The sequence below is a fragment of the Hyperolius riggenbachi genome, chromosome 2 (assembly GCF_040937935.1).
Source record: "Hyperolius riggenbachi isolate aHypRig1 chromosome 2, aHypRig1.pri, whole genome shotgun sequence".
NCBI lineage: Eukaryota > Metazoa > Chordata > Amphibia > Anura > Hyperoliidae > Hyperolius > Hyperolius riggenbachi.
Window position 1 is genome coordinate 147,997,478 of NC_090647.1, and position 13,972 is coordinate 148,011,449.

Genomic DNA, 13,972 nt, shown 5'->3' on the forward strand with positions numbered 1-13,972 from the left:
ACTGTTAAGTGCTGCAGAAGATGTCAGTGTAAAATAAATATACAGTAATAACTACAAAAATGCATTGATTCATTCAATAAGCTTGACATTAGCAAACAAAATATTCTTTCACTGACATAAAAGCTATATGGTTCAAACATGTTTGTGCTGTGATGGAGAATACTGACACATATCTGCCTACTGACCTTGAAGAACAATAAGCTATTGACAGAACTGGGAATATAGTTTTCCATACACACTATGGGCCCAAGAATACCTTTCATGGCAGCATCCAGCACGGTCTCAGCAACAGGTTGTGCTGAGACAGTGCTGAGACAGTGCTTAATTGTTAAATTTAGCATCAAGTAACAACCTTTAAAGGGTAAATAATGGTCCAAAGTTCTTTCTGCTGCAATGGACCCTAAGGAAATAGTCAAAATATACAGTACTTGTACTCTTTTCATGATGTATACAGTATGTTAGCAGGAACTATAGACATTGTGGGTGTTTAAGAGATGCCTTAAGCAATAACACAAGATGCTTTATACCTTATGGAAGTTGTTAAGAAGTTCCTGCTGTAACCCAATGCAGCTGCTACATGGATGAATTAAATAAGTTTAGGAAACAGTTGAGAATACTGGAAAACAAATGACCCTACAAAATTGGTCTGGATTTAAAGAGAAACTCCGACCAAGAATTGAACTTTATCCTGTAACGATTATGGAATTCTCTCCATGATCAGCGCACAAGACGTGCGCTGACACTACGGAAATCCTCCACAAGCATATAATTTGCAGGAACCCAGCAAAAGGTGCAATGCACCTGTAGAGGGAAATTCCTGTCGATAGGGGGAGCTGTGGAGTGCAGAGGAACAGCTCCTCTGCCCTGCCACACACGCCAGACAGGAATTGTACGAAGGGAAGAAACGCAGGGCAAGATAGCCCTGAAAGAGAGAGATCAAAGCGACAGAGGGTATGTGTGTTCACCAAACTAGTCGCCACCCTGCGACGATGAACATACTACCAGGAAGACAAAGCGAGAAGGCAATCGCCGGAGATGGCGATTGCTAACAGCGACACAAGACCGAATAAGCACAGATGAGGAATGTATGTTTGTCCACCAATCTAGTCGCCACCTGCGACGGTGGACACACAACACAAGAAACCAAGTGAGAATGCAATCGCAAGAGAAGCGATTGTAGAAGAGAATGAGCACAGGGACAGATTGTATGTGTGTGCACCAAACTAGTCGCCAACCCGCAACGGTGCATACACAACAGCAGATATGAAGTTGGAACGCAATCGCGAGAGAGGTGATTGCCAGAGGTGACACAAGGCTACAGCAAAGCAGAGCACGAGAGTAGCAAAGGCACAGCAAATCATACAATGAGGAGATACGGAAAATAACAAACGCTAGCTAAACGCGAACACCGCACTCATTTGCAACAGTGCACGCGTTTATGCGCGGTCCCCACGTGATAAGCACAACAGAGACAAGCACGCCTAACTAACCACCGACAGACAAACATGAAAGAGAGGACGCAAGCGCTTGCTTAACGGTTACCTCACCGAGCCTCCAGCAAGCGTTCGTAGCAGACAAGACAGACACACGAAAACATGAACAAGCGAGAGATAGGATCCAAAGCACTAGCAAAAGAGGCTAGTGCGATCCAGGAAGACAGAACAGAAGGATCCACAGCACTAGTGCAGGAGGCTAGTGCGATCCAAGTACAGCAAGAGAGTAGCAGACCAGAAGGATCCACAGCACTAGCGCAAGAGGCTAGTGCGATCCAGGTAGACAGATCAGAAGGGGCTACCAGTAACAACCGCTGTTCAGATTAGCACCCAGACACACAGAACGATTTCCTGTCCGCTGGGACAGGACAATCGCAACAGACAAACAAAACAGATAAGCAATCCTAACTGCACTAGGGAAAACTGCCTAGTGCAGTCCCAGGAATTACTCTAAGCTAATCTTCAACAAAGAGCAAGGCTGACACTCCAGGCGAGTGTTACACAGGAACTAAATCCTTATGACCAGCCCAGGACTCTGGGAAACATAGCTCTTTATACTGCCAGTCATCAAAGGAGGCAGGTAGGGGATTTGCATAACGAGTTGTGATGATTTGTTCAGCTGCCTGTGCAGGCAGGCAGCTTTCTGACCATTGTGTAGGTTTGCATGCTGCAGGACTCTGGAAAGAAGAGCTTCTGTCAGTTTTGCAGCTTGTGCTTGCAGAGGAATTTGCATACGTTGTCATGCAAATTGCCTGGCCACATTCATTGGAGGCATGTACTATAAGTACTATGTCTTTCCCACAATGCTTCGCTGGTCATTTCCCTTCCATGGTCTGTTCCTGATGGACACTGCTGGAGTGTCAGCCGTTGCTATCTAGTATAGTTAATTCCTGGGGGTTGCTTTAGGCTCCCTTTCTAGCCCAGTCAGGTTGTATTATCTGTTTGTTTGTTCTGTTGCCATTGTCCTGTCCCAACGGTGGTCGACAGGAAATGGTTCTGATCTCTGTTCTTGGAGTATAACTGGTGCAGCGGTTGCTACCAGCTATCTCTTCTGTTCTGTCTCCTGGGATCGCGCTAGCTACTTTTCGCTAGCGCTGGGGATCCTTCTGTTCTGTCTTCTGGGATCGCGCTAGCCACTTTTCGCTAGTGCTGTGGATCCTATCTCTCGCTTGTCCCTGTTTTCGTGTGTCTGTCTTGTCTGCTACGACCGCTTGCTGGAGGCTCGGTGAGGTAACCGTTCAGCAAGCGTTCGCGACCTTTGTTTCATGTTTGTCTGTCGATGGTTAGTTAGGCGTGCTTGTCTCTATTGTGCTTATCACGTGGAGACCGCGCATAACCGCGTGCACTGTTGCGAATGAGTGCGGTGTTCGCGGTTAGCTAGCGTTTGTTATTTTCCATATCTCCTCATTGTATGATTTGCTGTGCCTTTGCTATTCTCGTGCTCCGCCTTGCTGTAGCCTTGTGTCACGTCTGGCGATTGCACCTCTCGCAATCGCGTTCCTGCTTCGTATCTGCTGTGGTGTGTGCACAGTCGCGGGTTGGCGACTAGTTTTATGCAAACACACACAATCTGTCTCTGTGCTCACTCTCAATCGCTTCTCTTGCGATTACGGTTCTTCCCTTCATACAATTTCTGTCTGGCGTGTGTGGTAGAGCAGAGGAGCTGTTCCTCTGCACTCCACAGCTCCACCTGCCGTCAGGAATTTCCCTCTGCAGGTGCATTGCACCTACTGCTGGGTTCCTGCAAATTTATACGCTTGTGGAGGAAATCCGCCGTGTCAGCGCACGTCTGGTGCGCTGACCACGGAGACGATTCCACAATCGTTACACGAGTGTATGCAAATTCCTCAGCAGCAGAACAGACCAGAAACTTGTAATGGAAAAACAGGTCTCTCTTGCAGAGACCTGCAGCCCACAGACTAGAGGAATGGTCAAACAGCTGTCTGCCAGTGCATCCAGCTGAGCGGATCATTACATATCCTAATCAGTAGCTGATACCCCCTTTTACATGAGAAATCTATTCCTTTTCACAAACAGACCATCAGGGGGAGCTGTATGACTGATATTGTGGTGAAACCCCCCCCACAAGAAACTCTTGAGTACGTACTGCAATGTAAAGTATATAAGCGCTGGTGTAATCGCTCATCAAAACCTGCACAAAGCAATTTTCCTAGTGTTTTGAAATGACTGCACACTTGTAACAAGCATGGATATGGCGGCTGCTGACTCGTAGGGGGTGTCTGCAGCCGCCTCTCTCCCTGGCTCTCAAGTGTTATCCGTACCCTTGGCATCTAGCACACCGGGAGCGGTGTTGTCTCCAGCTCATAGGGTGTCTGTCTCGCGCGGAGACAGGACCTTTATGCGGGCAGGAGGCGCGTCAGCTGACCTGCCGGTCGGTTGACGTCACTGGTGACTCTCGCCGCTTGGATTGGTGGATTCCGTGGTGGGAGTGGCTGGAAGCGTACCTCCGCTTCATAAGCCTCCAGTCTTCATTCATTCCCTGTCTGCTGTCGTGAATACTTTGTGTAAGTGCTCAGACCTTAGACTAGTGCCAGGTGTTGAAACCAAGGACTTCACACCAAGACTAGGATTATTGTTATATTGTATTTGCAGACCTTAGACTAGTGCCAGGTGTTGAAACCAAGGACTTCACACCAAGACTAGGATTATTGTTAATTGTATTTGATTACCTGTGTATGATTCTGGCTATATCTCTGACCTTGCTTTCTGCTTAGCGTTTATGTACTTCTGCCTATCTGACTAGTTGCTGAACCTTGGCCTGTCTACTCGTTATCCTTCTGCCTTACGATTCTGTACTGATACTACCTCTCTGTTGCCGAACTTGGCCTGTCTGACCTTCTACTCACCGGTGGGCCCTTGCCACTGGTGAGGCACTACTGGCTCGCCAGCTTCTCTGGTGAGATAGTCTCTTATTTGCTCTATTAGTGACTGATAACACCTTTCCAGCTCCACTGGAAAGGTCTGATCAAGTCTATACAGTCACTCACTCCACTAGTACCTTGCCAGCTCCTCTGGTGAAGGACTAGTCTGTATATTTCTATTCTCTTTCTGTTTGTACCTTTTCCAGTCCTCTGGAAAGGTCTGTGCTATTTTATACATTCAGTATACTGTTAGTACCTTACCAGCTCCTCTGGTAAGGCCATTCAATACTATTAAAGTTATGGTTGCACCAATACACAACTCTCTCAGTATCTTGACCAGCTATACTCGCATTATTGGTGATTCTGCAGATCACCACATAATCAGGTATAGTGTCTGTATTGTTGGTGATACTGCAGATCACCTAATAGTCAGGCGTCTGAGTTGCAGCATCCAACCGTTACAACACTGTAGCAAAATTAAAATGAATTGAAAGGACCAATCAGAATTTAAAACTCTAATCGCTACTCAATTGCTGGAAAAAAGCTGACACTTTTTAAATACGCTACCGCAATCGCTTATGAAATCGCTTACAAACCGCTCATACAAAACGCTAGCGATTGCGATTAGCGATAGCGATTTGTAGTGGGTTCCAGGCCTTACTGACTCTTGCCACCTAATTGCAATTGATCTCAAATAAATCAAGTCATGTTACTATTCTATACTACTCTTATTTAAAGTGAACCTGAAGTGAAAATAAACTCATGGGATAATGAATTCTATGTGTAGTATGGATGATAAATAAAACATTAGTAACATGGAGATGGGTCTCATATTTTGAGTTCCATTTTAATGGCTTATTTTTGAAGATTGCCTTAGACTCTTACTGTTGCTTTTTAGAATTCACACCTTGTTAGGCTAAAAGAGAAAAATAAGTAATCACCCTTTGAACTTTCCTGCACTTAAACCTTATTAGAAGTCTTATCTCACTGTTTCCTACTTTTCAGGAAACTGGATTGACTTCGACAAGCTCTTTTGAACAGATAACTCCAGTTTTTTAACTCCTGTTGTATTGGAAGCAAAAAGGAAATTCAGAGAAATTCTCACTAGGGCTAGTATTAAATGTACCTGTAACGATTGGGGAATTATTTCCGTGGTCAGCGCACAAGATGCACGCTGACACTGCGGAAATCCTCCACAGGCGTATGAAATAACAGAACCCAGCTATGGTGCAATGCACCTGTAGAGGGAAATTCCCACCGGCAAATGGAGCTGTGGAGTGCAGAGGAACAAACCCTCTGCACTGCCACAGATGCCAGATGGGAATTGTACGAGGTGAAGCTATACAGGGCAAGAAAGCCCTTGGAGAGAGAGAGTAAGCACAGGGACAGGATGTATGTGTGTCCACCAATCTAGTCGCCACCCGGCGACGGTGAACACACAACAGCGAAGACCAAGTGGGAACGCAATCGCATAATTGGCGATTGCTATCAGCGACACAAGACTGAGCAAGACAGAGCAAAGGAACAGAATAAAGACAGAACTGATAACAAACTGTAATCCAACACACAGGAGCAGACAGGACTAACTACACACGGTCACCACACGTTAAGCGCAATAGCGACAAAGCGCGTGCGCGGCACGGTCGCCACACGAGAAGCGCAATAGCGACAAAGCATACCAAGCCTGACTAACCAAAGAAACATGAAAACAAAAGAGAAACGCGAACGCTTGCTAAATGGTTACCTCACCGAGACTACAGCAAGCGTTCGATCCAGACAAGACAGACAGAAGGAGTAACCAGTAGCAACCGCAGCTCTAGCCTACACTCCCAGACAGAGTACAGAAGGAACCACCGCCACTACCACTAGGGCGAATGCGATCCAAACAGACAGACAGATGGCGCAACCAGTAGCAACCTCTGCTCTGGCTATACTCCTAAGGCAGAATACAGAAGGAACCACCGCCTCTACTGCTAGGGCGAATACGATCCAAACAGACAGACAGATGGAGCAACCAGTAGCAACCGCTGCTCTGGCTACACTCCCAGACAGAGTACAGAAGGAACCACCGCCTCTACCGCTAGGGCGAATGCGATCCCAACAGACAGAACGATCTCCTGACAACCGCCGCTGGCGACAAGACAATCGCAACAGATAGACAGTACAAAGCAATACAGGAACAAACAACTTGACTATGCTAGCAGGAATGCTAGGGCACTCCCAAGGATTACTCTAAGATAATCTTAACAAACCATATGCAGAGGGCTGAGACTCAAGGTAAGTCTAGCAGGATCAAACCTTTATGACCAGCCAGGAATTCTGGGAGCAAATGGTATTTATACCGCAAGCCATCAAAGGAAGCAGCTAAGCAATTTGCATGCCAAGTGCTCAGCAAGTTGCACAGTGAAGACAGGTCTCCTTTCCAGGGACCTGCAGCACTCATACCTACAAAATGGTCAAAAAGCTGTCTGCCTGTGCAGACAGCAGAGCAGATCATTACAGTACCTATGTTTATCTCATAATGTCACTTTAGGTACGATTTAATGTTGCTAACCACCATCCAGTGGCATATCTAGAAGGGTGCAGGCATGGCTCATGCCATGGGCGCCATGCCTGCAACTGCTTCGCTCTGTCTGCCTCCCCTTCCGGTGTCACGTCCCCCAAGGCCCCCTCCCCCAGTGCTGCCTGAGCCACGTCTCCTCCGGCATCATAGTAACACACAGACCTCAGATCAGTGAGACAGAGAGGGTGCAAAAGCAGCCCGTGCCCGTTGTACTAAAAATGCGGAAGTGACCAGTGACGTCAGTGATCCTACCAAAAAAGCCAGGTGTCGATCAAGGGTGGGCCCAAAAGCGGTACTTGCCTAGGGTTTAACCTTAATCCCTTTTTGCATGTGACTATTTAATTTTGACGCACATGGTTAATCAATTCTAATATCTAGGGGACCATGGCTTCTGAATTGATGTATTCAGGGGCATTTTAAACTCTGGTATTTAGCATTTATAGTGCAGCCTGCAGATAAAAGCTAAACTGCCTCTCCGGCAGTAATTGTACTAGTCACCCATTTCTTGTTGGATTCAAATCTTCCAACTTGCCTAAGTGACCTTTCAACCAATAATCAGGGAGGGCAGGGGAAAAGGAGTGGGGTGGGGGCACAAATTTCAGTGTTTGCCATAGGCACCGTATTATCCAGATATGCCTCTGCCACCAGCAATCATGTTTCATTGTTGTATGTCTTTTAAACTGATGAGTGCTTCTGAATAGGATATAGCACATCATTTTACCTATACACCTAACACACCTGGTTAGATTTGATTATTATGTTCATCTACTTTGCATTAAGTGTGTCTTATTAACCTTGATATCGAAATACAATGAAATATACTGAAAGCCATTTCCTCCAGTAATATACAGTATATCCAGTAACATGTACATAGTACTCACGTGTTCCATCAAATCTGGTCGCTATGGTATCTAAGAAAGTATTCTGAGGAGCAAGCAGTCCTCTCATGGCTGGCATCTTTAGTTTCCACTGCTGCCACTCTTCAAGCTTGGGCTGCAAGACAAACCAGTCCCATTGTTAATCTGCATGTCTGCCTGTCAAGACCTATTAGACATGTGAAGCCAGTTTATTTGTCAAGCAGGCTATGATTTTTGTCCTTGATTGTGTGTGTGTAAAGGCACAGTTTTGTCAGACAAGCCAACCATTATCTGCACAGTGTGATGACAGATGACCTTGTCTTGTGGTGAAAATACAACACATACAGTAATAATGTTTACAATACTATTTCCATCGCCATCTTGTTTAAATGTAGCAAACAAACCATTGTTTGCATTTTCAATCAGCTAGATTTTGTAGTAGAGGTCTGAAAAGTGATGCATGATTTGCTGAGCATTGGAGGGGTTGAAGTGGTGGCCAATCCTTAAAGTGACACTGAAGAGAAAAAAAAGTATGATATAATGAATTGTATGTGTAGTATGGATAATTAATAGAACATTAGCAGAAAAAACAAGTCTCATGTTTTATTTTCAGATATATAGCTTTTTTATATCAGTTCATCTTTCTATAATATTTGCAGTTTACAAAACCACAATCTGTGTTTTAAACTATGAAACAGAGCAGAGCTAATGACCCTTTGAACTTCCCTGCAGTAAAACCTTATCTGGAGCCATCTCTCACTGTTTCTTTGATGTATATGTGTTTCAGAAAACAGCACTGTAGCCTACGCAAGTTCAGAGAAAATCTTTTGCATGGATAACAATTGAAGTTTAACTCTTTCTGTTCTGAAAACAATATTAGACTCCTATCTGCGCTACTAATGTTCTGTTTCTTAGCTGTACTACACATACAATTCATTATCTCATAGGTTTACTTTCGCTTGAGGCTAGATTCACAGTAGGACATTACGTTATGATGCGACATTAAGGTCGCAACGCAGATCGTAACGCAACATAAAGGCGCACATTGCGTTAAGTCCTACTGCGTTATGCATAAACGTCATTTAAATGCGACTTTATGGTCGCATAATGATGATCATAAATGCCATCATGTCATTATTTACTCTGTATCTGTGAAAGTCAGTACTGAGCATGTGCAAACAGACTAACGCAGCTCATGTTGTGTATAACGCACTGCATGCAGTACTTTCTTTTAATGTGTTGCGTTATACAACGCAGCGTGTGCACTGTAAACGGCGCATTGATTTATTATTGCAGTGCATTTCTCTGTGTTACAAATTTTTATATAATGTGCGACTTTAACATCCCGCTGTGAACTTAGCCTCAGGTGTGCTTTAAAGAGGTTGTTTTTATCCTTTGCTTAAATCCATTCCATTGCTTGCAAATGAGTGGAAGGTACCAAGCCAGGACATTCTGCAGGCTAGGAAAATGAGTGTTTACAGGGGGATTGCTACTTACTGTTCCAGCGGGTAAAATGCATGGTAAGCCACATTCACATATTTTGTCAGTCAGATATTTTTCAACAATGTATCTGATTGGCTTAGTCACTTTCTAACTTATTGTGAATTTATATTTTATCTGTAATGCTGGCTACATAAACATCTTCTGTACAAAATTATTTTATTTAGAAAAGATGCTTTTTTTTGTAAACTAAACTTTCCACTGCATGTGTTATTATTTAATTCTTAGATGGCATTTACTAATGTTAACTTTATTAAAGAGAACCCGAGGTGTGTTTAAAGAATGTTATCTGCATACAGAGGCTGGATCTGCCTATACAGCCCAGCCTCTGTTGCTATCCCAAACCCCACTAAGGTCCCCCTGCACTCTGCAATCCCTCATAAATCACAGCCATGCTGTGAGGCTGTGTTTACATCTGTAGTGTCAGTCTCAGCTGCTCCCCCACCTCCTGCATAGCTCCGGTCCCTGCCCCCGTCCCTTCCCTCCAATCAGCAGGGAGGGAAGGGATGCAGGCAGGGACTGTAGTTCTGCAGGAGGCGGGGAGAGCAGCAGACTGACACTATAGAGATAAACACAGCCAGCTCTGACAAGCTGTTTGTCAGCAGCATGGCTGTGATTTATGAGGGATTGCAGAGTGCAGGGGGACCTTAGGGGGGTTTGGGATAGCAACAGAGGCTGGGCTGTATAGGCAGATGCAGCCTCTGTATGCAAATAACATTCTTCAAACTCACCTCGGGTTCTCTTTAAGAAAAAAATAAAAATACAGGAAAAAACTCTTCTAAAAATTATTTTGCACACTGTTACCTTAAGTGTGCAAAAAGATTTTTAAACAATTTTACTGAACTTTTTTTTTTCTTAATAAAGTTAACATTATTAAATGCCATCTAAGAATTAAATAGTAACAAATGTAGTGGAAAATGTTGTTCAAGAAGAAAAAATTATATTAAAAAAGTCAATGCTGCACTTTACAGTATGTTTTGTAGAAAGTTTTTTTTTTTTTTTTTACCTAATTTTTAGTCCACTAATAAAATCCTTGTGGCTCTGAGTCACCTTAATGGCTACTCCACATCACTACCTACACAAGTCTTACCACATACAAAATCCTACATACTTTCCGCTGAGGAGGGGTAAATATCTTGAAACATCTGTTTTTAATTTGGATTTAGGATTGTGTAAGGCCTCGTCCACATCATTTAGCGCAGATGGCTGTGCGATCGGAACGCCATCTGTGCCACTATGTGCTGTGCTGCTGATCCCATTTACTACAGTTGGTACAGCGCTGCTCTTCCCGAACGATGCGTGCAGCAGTGTGATAGCGCATCGCACTGCTGCACAACGCATATGATGGGAATGGCAGAAGTGCTGTCTATACACTTCTGCCGTTCTTGCATGTCGCACATCCTACACGCTGCCGGAATGCATGTGGCAGCAAGTATAGTGGGAACGAGGCCTAACTAAGGATGAGATATCAAGCAGCGGGTCTGGATCCATGATTGGCTCATGACGACAAACTCCCACTCGCCTTAAATGATGCACCATGGGTGTTATATTTTAGACAAATTGATTACATTTATTATTTTATGTCTAAACAGGTAATACTGTACATTAAATTTGTAATAAACAAAGTTTAATTATACCACACACAATAATGCTAATGAAAAAAATAATCTCACCTAGTTCTGAATTTTCTTTTTAGACAGCCCTTAAAGGGACACTATTGATTAACATGTTGTTGTTTTTTTTAATTGAGATAGGAAATGTTTGGGAAGTGCTGCTAAGTACTGCTGTATACATTTCACTGCTTATCTATTTGATTACTGTTACCTAATTCCTTTCACATTATTCTGACGGCAGTCTGCTGAAATTCTGATGGCAGACTCAGCCATGAGGAGAGGAGGGAAATTCCCTCACAGTGTATCTGTTAACCCTGTGTGTGCAGAGAGCTCAGTCAGAGACAGGCAGAGCTTTCTCTCACAGAGAGCAGAGGAAATGTATCTTATGTGCAACATAAACATTTGTAATACAGTAGTGTGTGAAACCTGATACCTGTTTTCAAATAATGTGCTTTAATATTACCCTGTTCTTAGCATGTCAGACTGCAGAGATTCACCTTTGCAAATGAGACATTCCAAACGTAGCTAAAATCTACATACAATGAATGAAAGCATTTGCCTCTGATGTTTAACATAAATAGTAGAAAAATGTTAACACAGCTATTTAGACATTATTTGTACGTTATCATTTTAGAACACTCGGGCATTGATGGTATTCCTTTAAAGAAAATTATTGACCGTAACTGAAATCTGGTCAGCCATGAACAAATTTTAGTCAGAGTTATAATCCAGCAAAAACTGGATACCTGGATGGGCAAACTGAAATTGTCCTGAGTGCTTACAATTAAAAAAGTTGCATGATACCAATACGGCTATTTGGACAGCTAGGTTAACCACCATAAAAATGTAGAACCATCTACAAACAACTCACCTATAAATTTTCCCTACATATTCACCTGCGGTAAATACCAAAGTATTGAATAGTTAGGACACAACAACAGATTACTTAACCTGAATGTTTCAAGCTTGACAGGATCGTTTAATAAGCTCGTGCAAAGCCATAGCAACAGAGCAGAATGTTTCATCAGTTTAAAATAGTCCAAGCTACTGAAGATTAGTTACAGTGATAACTGTACTTCGCTCTTCAAGCCATTTGTGTATGTGTGTTTTACAGTGTTAAAAGTCATTTAAAGCGTTAATACATCATGCCAGAATGTGGTACACTCAGGTACTAAAAATTAAACACCATTTTCACTCAAGTAAACACACAGCTGGGTACATGTGAGTCTCATAGAAAGCAGAGCCTGCTTAACAGTTTTGCTGTGATAGTAAAATGATAGAAGTGTAATAAACCTTTCACACTCAGAGGCATAGCAGTAGATTTTGTAGGTATCTGAAGTTGAAAGCATCAGTAAATTGTGAAACTGTAAAGTGCACAGATTTAGGATCAGAGGTATCATCACATTCACATTGACACCTGCACTTCCTCACCTGATGTTGCCCATCTTCCCTCAGTCAGCGAGCAGCAGATGTGTAGGAGGGGGAGGATCACTAGTTGACACCTGTGACAGCGATGATGAGAGTTACCGCTATCCCATCTTCCCACCTAAACTTCAGCATCCAAAATGCTCCTCTCCCTCCTCTCTGCTTGCCTGTCAGCCTCCTGTAAACGGCTTGGGAACAGATTTGCCTTTATTCTCAGCTTGAAGTTTCCATAGTTACCCTTGACACACCCGCTCTTGTTAAAGAGACAATGCAGAGATCGCCAGTATTAGAAGAGAATTCACTGAGGCAGTGGTATACCAGTGCTAGCTGATGGTAGTAGGCTATAAATCTCATATATATGCTTTTTTAACTCAGGAATGACAGCATCAGGAGTGGAGGAGAGACAGTAAAGTTGCCGGTCATACTTGGCAAAGGTAAATGTAGATAATGCTGGATTTATACTTTCTGCAGCCCAAAACAGTTTTTCTGATTTTCACAATCTCGGTTTCATTTTTTAAAAGAGGGTTAAGGCTTTCCTTTTGTAACAAATACTTAACATCTTTAAATAAATAAATACATTTACCCAAAACAACATTTATGAAAAATTCCCCTTTTTTTTAATTTGAGAAAAAATATTAGAAGTTAACATGCATTTTACAATAACAATAATAAAAACAATAATAAAAACAAGTTTGTATTCATTAATGGACTATTCATCAATTACAAATTATAACTTGAATGTTATTAAAGTGAAAAAACATACATTGTTATTTATTGTTAATAATGTAATGTTTTTAATTGATAAATCTATATTTTTACTCTATTTTAAATTTCCTTTTCAACGAAGGATTATTATTTTTTTTTTACACAGATGAAATCGCTGCTACTTTCAATCTGCTAACACTGCACATTACTGAGAAGGGATCTCTAGTGACATCTGTGTCTCTCCTGGTCAAAATATCAACAGTCTCAGCATAAGCACTGCATACATTACTCGTGTGTATTGATATAGCACTGACATTTTCCTCAGCACTTTATAAAGTTCTTAATCATTTAATTAACTGTCCAGAGGAGCTCACAATCTAAACCCTACCATAGTCATAAACTCATGCCCCCTATCATTCTAAGACCAATTCTGGGGACAGCCAGTTATGTTGTTTGGATGTGGGAGGAAACTGGAGTACCTGGTAGAAAGTCATAGGAACATGGGGATAACATCTCAGCTCTATGGAGATAGTGGCCCATATGCAATTCCCTTTTGCACCTGAGTTTTCTCCTAGGTGATATTTTCACAACTTGTCATAAAATGCCTTTTAAAGAGACTATAAAACCTCCTTAAAATAATGTTTTTGTTTTAAAAACCTCTTAAGCATGTTTGCCCAACCTAAAACGCCACATCCCCATGGCTGAAAACTAAATTAATCACCCCTAACATCCCTGACAAAATCCACTACTTTCTTGACCGTGGATTCTGCCGCCCTAAGGAGGCAGAGCTTTCAGCTGCAGCTCTGCCTCCATGCGCATCAATCCACGCGTATCTCCGCCTCTCCCCCGCCCCTCTCAGTGAAAGAAGACTGAGAGGGGCGGGAAGAGGCAGAGATTCGCCACAGATGGACACATGTAGAGGCAGAGCTACAGC

The 13,972-nt window shown here is 42.9% G+C and overlaps 1 protein-coding gene across 3 annotated transcripts in view; it reads right to left on the reverse strand.

Annotated features, from left to right (window-relative positions):
• The window catches only part of KCNH3 (potassium voltage-gated channel subfamily H member 3), a 112,836-nt gene extending 100,293 nt beyond the window's left edge, over positions 1-12,543 (reverse strand). For all 3 annotated transcript variants that reach the window (XM_068267662.1, XM_068267661.1, XM_068267663.1), the window contains exons 1-2: positions 12,340-12,543; positions 7,820-7,931 (exon numbers count right to left, since the gene is read on the reverse strand). In XM_068267662.1, the coding sequence (XP_068123763.1) occupies positions 7,820-7,895 (76 nt within the window). In that variant the 5' untranslated portion in view covers positions 7,896-7,931; positions 12,340-12,543. The remainder of the gene's footprint in view (positions 1-7,819; positions 7,932-12,339) is intronic.
• Between the last annotated feature and the right edge of the window lie 1,429 nt (positions 12,544-13,972).